Source organism: Gorilla gorilla, chromosome 20, assembly GCF_029281585.2.
Source record: "Gorilla gorilla gorilla isolate KB3781 chromosome 20, NHGRI_mGorGor1-v2.1_pri, whole genome shotgun sequence".
Classification (NCBI taxonomy): domain Eukaryota; kingdom Metazoa; phylum Chordata; class Mammalia; order Primates; family Hominidae; genus Gorilla; species Gorilla gorilla.
This window is the reverse complement of record NC_073244.2, coordinates 20,012,359-20,028,365: the sequence shown is the minus strand read 5'-3', so window position 1 is coordinate 20,028,365 and position 16,007 is coordinate 20,012,359. Positions and strand designations below refer to the sequence as shown.

At 57.3% G+C, this 16,007-nt stretch overlaps 1 protein-coding gene across 11 annotated transcripts in view; it reads left to right on the top strand.

The window, feature by feature from the left end:
* The window catches only part of RFX1 (regulatory factor X1), a 45,379-nt gene that overhangs the window by 21,142 nt on the left and 8,230 nt on the right, over window positions 1-16,007 (top strand). For 5 of the 11 annotated variants that reach the window (XM_055371938.2, XM_063701789.1, XM_055371937.2 and 2 more), the window contains 9 exons: window positions 2,066-2,175; window positions 2,390-2,473; window positions 3,432-3,539; window positions 4,970-5,122; window positions 6,111-6,206; window positions 6,574-6,903; window positions 7,566-7,660; window positions 12,620-13,004; window positions 15,566-15,747. In XM_055371938.2, coding sequence (XP_055227913.1) covers window positions 2,066-2,175; window positions 2,390-2,473; window positions 3,432-3,539; window positions 4,970-5,122; window positions 6,111-6,206; window positions 6,574-6,903; window positions 7,566-7,660; window positions 12,620-13,004; window positions 15,566-15,747 — 1,543 coding nt within the window. The remainder of the gene's footprint in view (window positions 1-2,065; window positions 2,176-2,389; window positions 2,474-3,431; window positions 3,540-4,969; window positions 5,123-6,110; window positions 6,207-6,573; window positions 6,904-7,565; window positions 7,661-12,619; window positions 13,005-15,565; window positions 15,748-16,007) is intronic. The other 6 variants (XM_055371944.2, XM_055371947.2, XM_055371940.2 and 3 more) reach the window with 5 other exon arrangements.

Sequence of the window (16,007 nt, the reverse complement as noted above, 5' to 3'; positions counted from 1 at the left end):
CGCAGCCCAGGCAGAACCAGTGACTCCGGTTCCATATGTGGTATGAGGTTCGTGTGGGCCCAGAGGGGAACCTGTGTCATGGCCTGCATGGTGGATGGTGCGTTTGACCTTGGACAGATCACTTCCTTGCTTCTGGTCTCTGTTGCCTTGTCTGAAAATGGGTAATAAAAGCTCTTACTGTCAGCCAGGTGCAGTGGCTCATGCCTGTAATCCCAGCACTTTGAGAGACCAAGGCGGGCGGATCACTTGAAGCCAGGAGTTCAAGAGCAGCCTGGCCAACATGGCAAAACCCCGTCTCTACTAAAACCACGAAAATTAGCTGGGCGTGGTGGCGGGTGCCTGCAGTCCTAGCTACTCAGTGGGCTGAGGCAGGAGAATCACTTGAACCGGGAGGCGGAGATTTCAGTGAGCCGAGATTGCGCCACTGCACTCCAGCCTGGGCAACTGTGAGACCCTGTCTCAAAAAAAAAAAAAAAAAAAACCCGGAAAGCTCTTACTGTCAGCCAGGCACAGTGGCTCACGCCTGTAATTCCAGCACTTCGGGAGATGGAAGCAGGTGGATTGCTTGAGTCCAAGAGTTCGAGACCAGCCTGGGCAATATAGCAAGACCCCAGTCTCTACTAAAAATACAAAAATTAGCCGGACATGGTGGTGCACGCGTGTAGTCCCAGCTACTTAGGAGGCTGGGGCAGGATAATTGCTTGAACCCCAGGGGACAGAGGTTGCAGTGAGCCAAGATCGTGCTACTGCACTCCAGCCTGGGTGACAGAGCGAAACCCTGTCTCAAAAAAAACAAAAAAGCTCTATCTCTGGCTGTCCAGAGTCTAACATAACACCTAGTGTGCCAGAAGCAACACTAGTGTCTGCAGTGATAACTCCTTGCCTGTGGCCCTTCAGTCCTGCCGGGGGTCGGATAAACCCCTCTAAATCCCCAAGAAAGGTGGGCCTGGGACCTTGGCTCCTTGATGGTGGAGGAAGGGCAGGTACATGTCCACCCCCAGCCCCACCTCGGCCTCTGGAGCTGCTGGGGGTATGCCAGGTCACATGGAGGGGATGGGATGGATGGTGTCCCAGCTGGGGTGAGTGTCTTCTAGCCAGCGCCTCTTGGGAACACTCGCCTCTGCCCCCAGCACCCCTGCTAATCACTCAGCAAGATGTGCATGAAATTTGACCTGTGCCTGCCTGATAGCATCTCCGGGTACCAACCTCCCTCCTCACCCCGCAGCGCTGCCCCAGCCCCGCGAAGGCCCCGCTTTGCTGGGGAGGGGAGTGTTTTTCCAAGAGGGCAGGCAGGCTCTCTGCATCCACCGGGGGGATTAGCGCCCCAAGGTTGTGGGTATAAAGCCACCTGCACACCCTGCTGTTCTATAGAGGCAGGCAAGGAGCAAAGAGGGCCAGGCAGGCCCCCCTGGATGGACAGACGGACAGGGGGGGCGGGTGGGGTGGGGGAGGGGATGAGCACGATGTTCTATGATTGTCTCTTCTCAGCTGCCTGTCAGCGTGAGTACCTGCCTCCCCCACTCCAAGCCCCTTGTGGTCCCCACCCCACTGAGGACAGAGGGGCAGGGAGGGAGGACTTGGCCACAGGCTAGCAAGACCTTCCAGGGACCACTCCTCCGAGCAGCTTCCACTCCCGGGAAGCCAGGGTCACCCCAGAGAAGGTGGCCCCAGCGCCTCGATCCTTCCAGTGCTGCCAGGACCCTGGAGTGGACAGTCAGTTCCCTGCCTGTCCACAAGTCCCGTCTGCTGGGAAGGGTCCAGCCTTCTGGGTTTTGAGCATCATAGCTCTTCAGTCACCCTATCTGGTCTGACTTCAGGATGAGGAAAGCTGATGAGGGCTGCTTCCAGGTATTAAGGATCCTGGGTCCTGCAAGCCTCAGTCCGCTCTGCCACGTGGGCCCCTGATGGGTGCAGTCAAGGCTGGCCAGGGGGAAACAGGAGTCTTGGAGGGGCCTGACCTTGCTGGGGGTTGGCTTCAGGCTGCATCTTCCCCTCCAGGTGGGCTCAGGCTTAGGCTGGGGGCGGGGACAGCAGGAAGAGCTGACCTGGTGGCCCCTCCCCACAGAAGGTGCCATGCGGGCCAGCGAGACAGTGTCGGAGGCCAGCCCCGGCTCCACCGCCACCCAGACCGGCGTTCCTACTCAGGTGGTTCAGCAGGTGCAGGGCACCCAGCAGGTAGGATGTGGCCCTCCCGGGGGTGGGGGAGGGCCCGTGAGGGGAGCAGTGCAGGCTGCGGCCTCGGGGGCCTCACCTCCCCTCCCCGCTTCCTGCTGGAGCCATCTGCTCACCTGTTCTTATCAAGATGTGCACAGCAGCCGCCTGCCACCCAACCGCGCCAGGCCTCCCTGGGGGAAGTGGCAGCTCAGCTCCTCCTGCCTTGTCTCCACAGCGGCTGCTGGTCCAGACGAGCGTGCAGGCCAAGCCAGGCCACGTGTCGCCGCTCCAGCTGACCAACATCCAAGTGCCCCAGCAGGTAATGCTGCTGCACCTGGCCACCACCCTGGAAGGCTCCCTCAGGGTGGAGGACCAACCCCCTGTGGCAAGCCTGGATGTGTCCTCACCAGGATGGAGGGAAGAGTCCCCATCCAGGGGCTGCCCTACCTCCTGGCTCTGGGCAGTCACCTCCCCAGGGTGAGACCATCCGGCAGGGGCCATCAGGGACAGAGGAGCTGCAGGAGCCATCTCAGCAGAGAGAACAAGATGTATAGTTGGGAAGGTGGTTTGCGGGTCCAACCCGGTGTCCCGAAGCAGAGAACCCAAGGCCAGGTTTAGAGTCAGGAGTCCACAGCCAGCACAGGGTGGTCTGTCCCCCAGAAGGCTGCGCATGAGGTGCCGCGCACACCCGTTTCCGATTGATCAGCGCAGATCTGGACAAAGTACTGTTGGGTTTTACAATGGCTCGATCTCGGCTCACTGCAACCTCCGCCTCCCAGGTGCAAGTGATTCTCCTGCCTCAGCCTCCTGAGTAGCTGGGACTACAGGTGTGCGCCACCACACCCGGCTAATATTTGTATTATTAGTAGAAACGAGATTTCACCATGTTGGCCAGGCTGGTCTCGAACTCCTGACCTCAGGTGATCCGCCCGCCTCAGTCTCCCAAAGTGCTGGGATTACAGGTGTGAGCCACCACACCCAGCCTAGTACTATTGGGTTTTAAGGATGACAGCACATTCCACATGGCCTGACAACAACTCCGGCTCTGCCGCTTCCTGGCTCTAGGACCTCAGATAAGTGCCTTTGCCGTCCTGAGCCTTGGTGTCACCCTCTGTGAAGTGGGGGCAGTAGCTGAGCTTCATCAGGGCTGTCAGGGCGATTCTGTGAGCTAACAGGCGTGAAGCACTTAGAATGTTGCCTGGCACCGTGCAGATGCTCAGTGCAACTGTACGGGCTGTCATCAATGATCTGCCCTCCCTCTCCCTCCCTGGCCCCAGGCTCTTCCCACGCAGCGTCTGGTGGTGCAGAGCGCAGCCCCAGGCAGCAAAGGTGGCCAGGTCTCCCTGACGGTCCATGGTACCCAGCAGGTGCACTCGCCCCCAGAGGTAAGTGGTAGTCCTGTTGGCCGCCCTCCCCCCTGCTGTCTCCCCAGGTCAGCAATGTATCCCCATAGTATATTTGGGGCTCCCTGCCCCGCCTCCCAAGCCCACTTGCTCCTCCAAAGTCCTGCTTCCCTCTTCACTCCCAGTGCGACGCCCTTGTTGACCCCAGGTAGGGTGGCTTAGCTGCCCAATTCCTGGCCCTGCCAGCTCTGAGCTAAGCGGCCGTGGAGCTCTGCTCTGGGAGAAGGAGGTGATTTCCTGGGTTGAGATGGTCCTGGCAGCTCCAGCTCAGGGAACTGCATTCCGAGAAACAAAGTGGGTTCCTCTTCCCCCCGGAGGGTGGGACAGTCTCTTCCAGGAAGCCTTGGACCACAGGGTAGATTCTGGGGACCCACAACACCAATGAGGGTATTGAAGACAGGCTGTGGATGCTGTCTGCATCAGGAGCTCGGGGTCAGATGGCTGGCCCAGCCACTTCCTCTCGTGGGACTCTAGGCAGGCCTCTGAGCCTTGTTTTGTTTTGTTTTTGAGACAGAATCTCGCTCTGTCCCCCAGGCTGGAGTGAAGTGGTGCGATCTCAGCTCACTGCAACCTCCGACTCCTGGGTTCAAGCGATTCTCCTGTCTCAGCCTCCCGAGTAGCTGGGATTAGAGACATGCGCCACCACGCCCTGCTAATTTTTGTATTTTTAGTAGAGATGGGGTTTCACCATGTTGGCCAGGCTGGTCTTGAACTCCTGACCTCAGGTGATCTGCCCACCTCAGCCTTCCAAAGTGCTGGGATTACAGGCGTGAGCCACCATGCCCGGCCCCTTTGAGCCTTCTGAGCCCTGAGTTTTCTCTGTGTCAAACAACTGATGGTATCAACCACCCCTCAGTTTGCTGTGGGAATTACAGCCTGAGGCACAGTGGGGCTCAGAGCAGACACGGGGCTCTATGGCCAGCCTGCCTGGGCTCAGCCCTGTGCCTCATCGCCTGCAGCCATGTGACCCAGGGCTTGTCCCTTCCCCTCTGCCCCTCCATTGGGAAGTGGGGGTGTCATGAGATTCCAGTGAGTACATTTAAAGCGCTCAGTGCAGTGTCTGGTGGGAGTCGGCCCAATATCACATCAGAGGCTGCTGTCGTCATTGCTATAACCTTGAGGGTCAGCCCCAGGAGAGCTTCAGGGGTGCTGGCGGCACCACCCAACATCAGCCAACCTTGCTGGGGAGGGTTAAACCCCCATCGTTGCCGGGAGTTGACTGGGACTGTTGCGGGGAGTAGGCATTTGGATGCGTGGGAGGCGGTCAGTTACCAGCCTCGGTGGTTGGGATAGGTCCCCACAGACTGCCGCCCTCCCCAGACAGCTCTCCGGAGAAGGGTGTGTGTGTGAGCCCACCCCAGAGAGGATGCAAGCCCACCCCAGCGGCATTCCTGTGTCTCCTTCCCTTACAGCAGTCGCCGGTGCAGGCCAACAGCTCTTCCAGCAAGACTGCCGGGGCCCCCACGGGCACGGTGCCACAGCAGCTGCAGGTCCACGGCGTCCAGCAGAGTGTCCCCGTCACCCAAGAGGTGCCAGGCCAAGGCGGGCAGCGGCTCGGGCCAGGGGTACCGACCAGGCAGCCTCTGCAGCCCCCCACGGCTGTGCCTCTGGCCTATTAGAGCCCAGCCCATGTGGGTCCAGCCCCGGCCTGCCACCCTGGCCTTTGATAAGCATCTCCGCCTGTCTCCAGACTCAGCATCCTGGGGCTAGAGGGTGGGGGAGCCGTGGGGAGGATGAAATTTGAACCTCCTGGAAGGAGACTGGGGCGTAGTGGGCCATGGGAACCGCTTGGAGAAGCCACCTGAGCCTCTTTGGGCCCATTTGCCTGAAGGAAGCCCCAAGGCCATATCCTGGCTCCTTCTGGGGAGGATTTCAGGGAGGAGACCTAGCCCCCAAATCCACACCCAGCCTCTGCAGAAGGCAGAGCCCTGAACCGGCGCAGGTTAAGATGCTGGGGCTGCGCACCATCTGGTTGTTACCACTGAAGTTGAGGGGGTTCCAAGCCCCTTGAAAAAACAGATGAAATCCATAGACCCTTCTCCAAGTGTAAACAGAAACCCTGTCCCAGAGGTTTCACAGATACTCCCCCGCCTGGCACTAGAGCCCCCCGAACCTCCAGACCTAGGTCCAGGCCCCAGCTCCTCCACTCAGCACCCTCCTCCGCCAGCCTCCGTCCCTGGCTCTGCGCCCCTAGGATAATCCCCGCCTGCCCGCCGCAGCACAGAACAGGGCAGACAGTTGACATTGGGGGGTGTGGGGACGAAAGATAACCCAAGGCCTTGCCTGCGGATTCTTGGCACAGCTTCAGGGGCCTGTAGGGAGAGGGGGCGGAGAGCAGAGACCCCGAAGTTAGTCCCAGGTTCAACTCAGCCCTGCTGCTTCCTGGGAGCCTCACTATCAGTAATGGATCCAGCACCCTCCTTGCTTGGCTGGAGAATGGCGGCCTCTTGCTTATGGGTCTGCTGTGAGCTTTACAGAAGCTCACCTGTGCAGGGGCTGGGTAGGTTGACGGCCATCGTTGCCATGGTCATCTTGTTGCCTTTCCCCTCCCAGAGATCTGTGGTCCAGGCCACTCCACAAGCGCCCAAACCCGGCCCGGTGCAGCCGCTGACCGTGCAGGGCCTCCAGCCAGTCCACGTGGCTCAAGAGGTGTGTGTCTCCCCCTCCTACCCCAGGGGCAAAGGGGCTGGTCCCGGGCTGGGGCTGGGGAGTGCAGGCCCCTGAGGCCGCAGGGAGGGAAATGCCTCTGTGAGCTGCAGACCCTGCCCTACATCCTTCCCCTTTCCCGGCCCCCTGGCAGCTCAGGGTCCAGGTTTTGCTAAGAGAGATCTGGATGCAAATCCCTCTTCTTTCTTGCGTGGCCCTGGGTCAGTTCTAACCCCTCTCCGAGACCCCGGGCGGCGGGGATCTTCCCTCGGGTGGCTGCGTGCGCGCTCAGCAACCCGGTGGGTGGAGGCCTGGAGCCCCGCCCGCGGCCGCCCCCGTTGACCCCCCAGTGTCTCTGTTTGTCCTCCAGAGCTCAGGCAGTCAGTTTCCCGCTAGGAAGGCAGAGCAGCGAGATCCCCGGCCCACGCCGCCGCCGGAGCCGCCGCCCCGGCCGCCCGCGTGCAGCGGCGAGGCCCCGCAGCTAGGCAGCCCCGAGCCGCCGCCGCCCCATTACGAGCCGGGCGCCGAGCAGTGGGTGGAGCTGGTGGGCGTGCTGCCCCCACACCTGCTCCTGCCGCAGCAGAAAGTGGTCTTCGAGCCACTGCCCCGGCTCCCGGCCCGAGCCAGCCCCGACCAGAGGGTCAGGATCCAGAGAATCCCCCAGGTGCTAGTGTTCGGCACGGCCGCCACGGCCCTCAAAGTAGGTGGCGGACGCACGGGCGGGGGGCAGCGGGCGGGCGGGGGCGGGGGCGCCCGGTCTGGGCCGCCCACCAGGCCCCGCAAGCCCTGTAGACCCCACCTCCGCCCGACGGGTCGGTCTAGGGACCCGCCTCTGACTCCCCACCCAAGCCCCGTCCAGGTCCCAGCTCCGCCCCTGCAGACAAGGGTGGGGGGATGGAGGTGGGGGACTCAGGCCCCGCCCCTAAGGCCCTGTCAGTGATTCCAGGTTCTGTCCCACCAACCGGGGCCCCAGGCTCCGCCCCTCACATCCTGTGCCCGGTTTCCAGGCCCCACCCCTGAGGCCCTTTCTGTAGCTCCATGGCTCCAGCGATAGCCTTGCCCCTGTGCCTGGGGTCCAACCTTCACGCCCACTACAGGACCCTGTCTCGGGTCCCCTCCGCTGTCCGTCAGGCCCCACCCTTGCTGGCCCCAGCCGAAGCCGAGAGTCCTGGCTTCTCCTGACAGCTCTTCCTGATTCCCAGCCCTGGCCTCCTCCAGTGTGTTTTGTTGAGAGTCCAGAAGCCACCCTTGGGTCCGGGAGCTGGGCGTTAGGGATAGCCTGGGTGGGCACCAGCCCTTTAGAGGGAGAACCGTAGGAGCTGGCCCACCCCTGACCCTCCACGTGCCCTTCCTCTGCCCCAGGTGCAGCAGCTCCAGCAGGTGCCCGTCCCACACGTGTACTCCAGCCAGGTGCAGTATGTGGAGGGCGGCGATGCCAGCTACACGGCCAGTGCCATGTAAGTGAAGGGAGAGGGGTGGGTGAGGGACTCGGGTCTGCGCTGGAGCCTCCCCAGTCTCCCAGGACACCACTCCCCAGTCCCAGCCCCCAGCAGGCCATCCGGCCTTCAAGGCCTCAGGTGACAGACACACAGGTGGGCACTCCCCAGGGGCAGCCACAGCCACGAAAAGTGGCAAAGCAGAGGGACCCCTGAAGGTTGGGAAAGGCACCCCGGCATAGCTTAGGGCTTGGGAGTCAAATGAGCCTGGTTTTTAACCAAAAAAAAAAAAAAAAAAAGGCCAGGCGCGGTGGCTCACGCCTATAATCCCAGCACTTTGGGAGGCCTAAGCGGGCAGATCACTTAAGGTCAGGAGTTCAAGACTAGCCTGGCCAACATGGTGAAACCCTGTCTCTACTAAAAATACAAAAGTTAGCCAGGAGTGGTGGCAGGCACCTGTAATTCCAGCTACTCGGGAGGCTGAGGCAGAAGAATTGATTGAATCCAGGAGGCGGAGGTTGCAGTGAGCTGAGATCGTGCCACTGTACTCTAGCCTGGGCAATAGAGTGACGCTCCATCTCAAAAAAAAAAAAATCATTTGACTCTCAACCCTGTCCCAGAGAGGATGCTGTGACCTGTTTCTTTGTTTCTTTCCAGAGATACTCTAAGAACAGAAACTCTAGCCCTCTATCCATTTTTTTCTTTCTTTCTTTTTTTTTTTTTTTTTTGAGATGGAGTCTTGCTCTATCACCAGGCTGGAGTGCAGTGGTGTGATCTCGGCTCACTGCAACCTCTGCCTCCTGTGTTCAAGTGATTCTTGTGCCTCAGCCTCCCGGGTAGCTGGGATTACAGGCACACACCACCACACCCAGCTAATTTTTGTGTTGTTAGTAGAGATGGGGTATCACCATGTTGGTCAGGCTGGTCTTCAATTCCTGACCTCGTGATCCACCCGCCTCAGCCTCCCAAAGTGCTGGGATTACAGGCATGAGCCACCGCACTGGACTCTTTTTTTCTGTTTTTTTTTTTTTGAGACAGGGTCTCACTCTGTCGCCCAGGCCAGAGAGCAGTGGCGCGATCAGGGCTCACTGCAGCTCACGGGCTCAAGCAATCCTCTTACCTCAGCCTCCCTAGTAGCTGGGACTACAGGTGTGCACCACCATGCTCAGCTAATTTTTGTATCTTTGTAGAGATGGGGTTTTGCCACGTTGCCCAGGCTCATCTCCTCGAACTCTTGGACTTAAATGATCCTCCCCTCTTGGCCTCCGAAAGTGCTGGGATTACAGGCATGAGCCACAGTGCCCAGCCTCTACCCGCTTTCTGTGGTCAGAAATAGACGCAGGACATTCCATCCATACCTTATTTCTTTCCTGGCTCTTCTCCCATGTGTCCTCATGGGTCCTGGTCACCCTCTTAGCTGCTGTGTAATAACCCCTGTGCAGATGCAGCAGCCACGATGTCATCAGTCCCCACCCAGTGATGGGTAGGGGGCGTCTTCCCCTCCCTGGGTACAGCACTACCATTCCTGTGTATGGGCCATGTCAGGCAGGTGCCATGTCCTGGCCCCGCTTCAGTCCCGGCTCGGGCTCCTCACCGGGGGTCCTCCATGCCACCTTCCCTCTCCCATCTCCACAGAAATTGCTGCAGTACTAGAGTTACTGTTGGTTTAGTTTCCAGAGGTTTCACTTGGTTTTCTTTGCATTTGCATGATTTCTTTTTTCATCCCTGCCACTTGTTCTTCTGGGGACAATGCTGGGATTGGTTAGCTCATGGATCGACTTAGTCCTAGGGTCATGATGCTCTGACCGACCCCAGTGGGCCTGGTCCAGGCATCTAAATCGTGAGGCTTGGTCCCCGGCGTCCGGCTACCTCACAGTTCCATTTGTTTCTTTCCAGTGCTGCTAATCTTTTCACTGTGTGGTTGAGCCAAGCTGGCAGGGGCCAGACAGGGCATTGCAAAGAGGAACACGGTGTCCAAGGGTTCCTGCTGCCATCCCTGGTAGCGTCTCTCCTGTCTCTCCTTTGCTTCTGTCTGAATTCCTCTCTCAGTGATCATAGTGTGTGTGATTGCACCTAGTTCATCATTGCTATCGGGTTTTTCTGCTACGAGAAGTTGTTGGGGGCCACTCCTGCTGTCAACTGCCCACCCCTTCTGTCTCTCCCTCTGAGTGAATTACTGTGAGTTCCCGACCCTTTGCCAGCCCTATCCCCACCCTGGCGGCCAAAGCCACAGCCCCTGGGCCTCCATCCCTGGTCCTGTTTCTGGGGGGCATCCAGAGCTGCACACATTCATTTATTCAGTCATTCAGCAACCATCTACCAAAGCAACGTTTTTGCAGCACACATTGCATGCTGAGTGTGCAGGAGTGAGCAGGCTGTGGCCCCCGCCTTGGAGAAGTGGGGGCTTTTGCTCAGGTCATGTGCTCTTGGTGTCACTTTGTGTGGTAGACATAGGGCAGGACAGAGAGATCGAGAGCTGGACCTGATGTGTGACAAAGACCATGTTTCCATATCTCCTTCCACTGTCCCCCTCAACTCCCTCTCTTTGTTCACCCACAACCACTCGGGCCTGTGCGGCTCCCTCCCCTGCCACCTTCAGAGTCTGAGCCAGGCCACCTCTTGACTGACTGCACTGTCTTTCTGGATGTTTAATTTTTTTTTTTTTTTTTTGAGATAGAGTTTCCCTCTTGTTGCACAGCTGGAGTGCAGTGGTGCAATCTTGGCTCACTGCAACCTCCACCTTCAGGGTGGTTCTCCTGTGATTCTCCTGCCTCAGCCTCCCGAGTAGTTGGGATTACAGGCGCCCACCACCACACCCGGCTAACTTTTTGTATTTTCAGTAGAGAGAGGGTTTCATCATGTTGGCCAGGCTGGTCTTGAACTCCTGACCTCAGGTGATCCACCCGCCTTGGCCTCCCAGAGTGCTGGGATTACAGGTGTGAGCCACCGTGCCTGCCTCTGCCCCCCCCTTTTTTTTTTTTTGAGGTGGAGTTTCACTCTGTCACCCAGGCTGGAGTGCAGTGGCATGATCTCAGCTCACTACAGCCTCCACCTCCCAGGTTCAAGTGATCCTCCTGCCTCAGCCTCCTGAGTAGCTGGGACTACAGGCGCCTGCCACCATGCCTGGCTAATTTTTGTATTTTTAGTAGAGACGGTTTCACCATGTTGGCCAGGCTGGTCTCGAACTCCTGACCTCAAGTGATCCACCCGCCTCGTCCTCCCAAAGTGCTGGGATTACAGGCAGGATGACACTGCACCTGGCCTAATACTATGTTTTTAATCGCTAGTACATTGAAAGAGTTCAAAGATCAAAACTATGTCCAACGATGTTTAGTGAGATGGTGAGAGGTGCCCCCTGCCTGTCCCCCTCGACGGAGCCCTCCACGCCCACAGATGACAGACACACATGGCACATGCAATGCATTCTTCCCTATTGTTCGATCACACGGTCCCCACTCTTCTCTGCCTCTTATCTGCCCCGTGGTAGGTTCTGGAGCTTGTTCTTTCGGGGGACGACAAGCCCTGCCTCCTTCTCTTTCACCCCTGCATAGGATTCCATCATCTTTTATTTAACAGCCCCTTGAGGTTGAACCCCTGGTGGTTTTTATGCTTGTGACAATTTGCAGCCTCAAGCCTGTGTCACCGGTGCCCATCCCGTCACGGGATATCTGAAGGAGAGAGGCTTCCCCAGCCTGGGATAGGTAGCTTGGCTCAGGGGAAACATATCTGCATTCCTGATGGTCTTCTCCAATCACAGCGTCGCCTTCTCTGGTCCCTTCCAATCACAGCATCGCCTTCTCTAGCCCCACCCCCTTCCTGCTTCGCTCACTGCCTGATCACCTTCTGTTAGGATCTCTCATATACCTTTGCACGTGGCTTCTTGCCTGTCTCCCCAACTAGACGGTCAGCTCCTCCAGGGGCCGGGGCTTTTCATTCTTGTCCATTGCTGTGTCCAAAGTGTGTGAAACAGTGCCTAGCACACAGTAGGCACTCGAAGTACTTGCCAATTTTATTTTTTTAATGAAGTGTATAGCATTGCAAGTTCCCTAACCCTTCGGGTTTTTGTTTTTTTTTTTTTAATTAAAAAGACAGGGTCGGCCAGGTGTGGTGGCTTATGCCTGTAATCCCAGGACTGTGGGAGACTGAGGCGGGCAGATCACTTGAGGTCAGAAGTTCGAGACCAGCCTGGCCAACATGGTGGAACCCCAACTGTACTAAAAAAATACAAAAATTAACCCAGCGTGGTGGTGAGCCCTGTATTCCCAGCTCCTTGGGAGGCTGAGGCAGGAGGATAGCTTGAACCCAGGAGGCGGAGGTTGCAGTGAGCCAAGATCACGCCACTGCACTCTAGGCTGGGTGACAGAGCGAGACTCTGTCTCAATAAGTAAATAAATAAATAAAATAACAAAAATAAAAAGCCAGAGTCTCACTGTCACCTAGGCTTTGCTGCAGTGGTAGTATGGTTATAGCTCACTACAGCCTTGAACTCCTGGACTCAAGGGATCTTCCTGCCTCAGCCTCCCAAGTAGCTAGGATTGCAGGTGTGCACCAGCACGCCTGGCTAATCTTCATATTTTTTGTAGAGATGGGTTTTCACTATGTGGCCCAGGCTAGTCTTGAACTCCTGGCCTTCAACGATCCTCCTGCCTCTGCTTCCCAAAGTGCTGGGATTACAGGCAGGAGCCACCATGCCCGGCTGAGTTCCCTCACCCTTCTATCTCAATTTCCTAATTTCCAAAGTGGGGAAGGTGACTCTGATGCCAGAGGACTGGATGCTTTGATGATTATATGAAATACTGCCCATCAGGCACTCAGGATGGTACCCAGTCTGTTGTAGGTGAATGCTAGGATCTGCTCCTTGCTGCAGGGGAGCTGCTGCTTCCCCAGTCCCCTCCTAGGACCCCCCTTCCTGCACAGTCATGCCCCTCGGCCCCCCAGTTCTCATCCCCCGACTCTCCCTTGGCTTTGCCTCTTTCCCAGCCGTTCCAGCACCTACTCCTATCCCGAGACGCCGCTGTACACACAGACGGCAAGCACCAGCTACTACGAGGCCGCAGGCACGGCCGCCCAGGTCAGCACCCCCGCCACCTCCCAGGCGGTGGCCAGCAGTGGCTCCATGCCCATGTACGTGTCCGGCAGCCAGGTTGTCACCAGCTCCACCAGCACTGGGGCTGGGGCCAGCAACAGCAGCGGAGGTGGTGGCAGTGGTGGTGGCAGCGGCGGCGGGGGAGGCGGTGGCGGGGGTGGCAGTGGCAGCACCGGAGGCGGCGGCAGTGGAGCAGGCACCTACGTGATCCAAGGCGGCTACATGCTGGGCAGTGCCAGCCAGTCTTACTCTCACACCACCCGTGCCTCGCCAGCCACGGTAAGTGCCCCAACGGGGGCCCCAGAGGAGGCAGGCAGTGGTGGGTGGTGGGCACTAGAAGCCCAGTCCATGACGGTGGTTACCAACCACCGCTAGCAGGAGCCTGTGTGGCCCCCAATGAAGAGAACATATGCAGATGTCCTGGGATTGAATGCTGTGTGGCCTCAGATAAATTACTCAGCCTCTCTGGGCCTCAGCTGATATGCATGAAATTCTTAAAACAATACTACAGAAGTGTTGTCTATTGTTGGCTGGGTGCTGTGGCTCACATCTGTAATCCCAGGACTTTGGGAGACCGAAGTGGGTGGATCACCTGAGGTCAGGAGTTCAAGACCAGCCCGACCAACATGGTGAAACTCCATCTCTACTAAAAATACAAAAATTAGCCGGGCATGGTGGTATGCACCTGTAATCCCAGCTACTCAGGAGGGTGAGGCATGAGACTTGCTTGAACCTGGGAGGTGGTTGCAGTGAGCGGAGACTGCGCCACCGCACTCAAGCCTGGGAGACAGAGCAAGATTCTGTCTCAAAAAAAAAAAAAAAGTGTTGTCTACTTTTTTTTTTTTTTTTTTTTTTTGAGACAGGGTTTTGTTCTGTCGTCCAGGCTGAAGCACAGTGCTGTGATCATAGCTCACTGCAGCCTCAAACTCCCAGGCTCAAGTGATCCTCCTAGCTTACCCTTGCAAGTAGCTGGGACTACAGGCATGCCCCACCATGTCCGGCTAATTTTTTTGTTTGTTTAAGACGGAGTCTTGCTCTGTCGCCAGGCTGAAGTGCAGTGGCATGATCTCGGCTCACTGCGACCTCCACCTCCCGGGTTCAAGTGATTCTCCTGCCCCAGTCTCCCGAGTAGCTGGGACTATAGGGGTGCCACCACGCTCAGCTAATTTTTGTATTTTTAGTAGAGACGGGGTTTCACCATGTTGGCCAGGATGGTCTCGATCTCCTGACCTCGTGATCCATCCTCCTCAGCCTCCCAAAGTGCTGGGATTACAGACACGAGCCACCACGCCTGGCCGATTTTTAAAAATTTTTTTTGTAGAGACAGGATCTCACTCTGTTGCCTAGGCTGGTCTCAAAATCCTGGCCTCAGGCGATCCTCCCAGCCATCTATTCTGATTAAAATTGATGATAGAGAATAGATAATGAGGGCAGAGAGAAGCCAGCACTGCCATGGGGAGCTTCCTGAACAGGTTCTTCCACCATCGGGAAGGCTGGTGCTGGAACCTCCCTGTGCCTAGAAGTGGTTGTGTGAAGTCCCTGGGGCAGCCCTGGATTCCAACCCCAACCGGACCCTTCGACATTTGTGTGATTGTGGGGTGGGTCAGCGCTGGTGGTCCTGGTGGTCCCTCATGGTCCTGATGTAGCCTGGCTTCTAGTCTATTCTAGTCTTTTTTTTCTTTTTTGGAGATGGAGTTTTGCTCTTGTTACCCAGACTGGAGTGCAGTGGCACAATGTCAGTTCACTGTAACCTTCCCACCTCCCAGGTTCAAGCAATTTTTGTGCCTCAGCCTCTCGAGTAGCTGGGATGACAGGTGCCCACCACCACACCTGGCTAATTTTTGTATTTTTAGTAGAGACAGGGTTTCACCATGTTGGCCAGGCTGGTCTCTAACTTCTGACTTCAGGTGATCCGCCCGCCTCGGCCTCCCAAAGTGCTGGGATTACAGGTGTGAGCCACCACTCCTGGCTTGGAAATTTGATTTTTTTCATTCTGCATAAATTCATATAATTTTTTTTTTTTTTAGAAGGAATCTTGCTCTGTCGCACAGGTTGGAGTGCAGTGGTGCGATCTTGGCTCACTGCAGCCTCTGCCTCCCTGCAACCTCTGCCTCTCAAGTTCAAATGATTCTCCTGTCTCAGCCTCCCAAGCAGCTGGGACTACAGGCGCACACCACCACTCCCAGCTAATTTTTGTATTTTTAGTAGAGACGGGGTTTCACAGTATTGACCAGGCTGGTCTCAGTCTCCTGATCTCATGATCCACCCACCTGCCTTGGCCTCCCAAAGTGCTGGGATTACAGGCATGAGCCACCACGTCCTACTAATTTTTTTTTTTTTTTTTTTTTTTTGAGACAAGGTCTCACTGCTATCCAGGCTGAAGTATAGTGGCTCGACCATAGCCCACTGCAGCCTTAAACTTCTGAGCTGAAGGGATCCTCTTGCCTCAGCCTCCCAAATAGCTGGGACTGCAGGTGTGCACCACGACACTAGCTAATTTTTTTAAAAATTCTTTGGTAGAGACAGGGTCTCCCTATGTTGCCCAGGCTGGGCTCAAGTGATCCTCCTACCTTAGCCTCCCAAAGTGCTGGAACTAAAGGGGTGAGCCGTGCCCGGCCTTTAATGTATTTAGCTATACATGGCAACTGTATTGGACAGTGCAGTTCTAGAGAGTTCTGTGGGACGTAGTTCCTGGGGAGGATGGCAGTAGGATGTGCTAACTTATGTGGGCGTGGCTGTCAGGATCCCAGCTGGAAGTCGATATGGGGCACTCAGCCCCAGCACTCAGAGATGACGGAAGCGCCTCTGACTGGTGCTCTCCCATCTCCCTCCCGCCCCAGGTCCAGTGGCTCCTGGACAACTATGAGACGGCTGAGGGCGTGAGTCTGCCACGGAGCACCCTGTACTGCCACTACCTACTGCACTGCCAGGAGCAGAAGCTGGAGCCCGTCAACGCCGCCTCCTTCGGCAAGCTCATCCGCTCCGTCTTCATGGGCCTGCGAACCCGCCGTCTGGGCACCAGGTAGGGCCATCCGTCTACTCCCAGCAGCCCCTGGGGAATTGGTGGGCATGCCAAGGCCCACCCCCACTCCGAGTCATCTCAGGCAGTCCAGTCCAGCCCAGCCCCGCCGGCCTCCGCGAGGCTCCTCGACAGCCCCGCTCACTCCCACTCCAGGCCTTTGCACTGGCGGTGCCTTCCACCTTATGTGCTTCTCACCCCTCCTTACTTGCACATCCCCTGACTGCCTCAGCTAAAACTGCAGCCTCCCCCTCTCCCCTGCC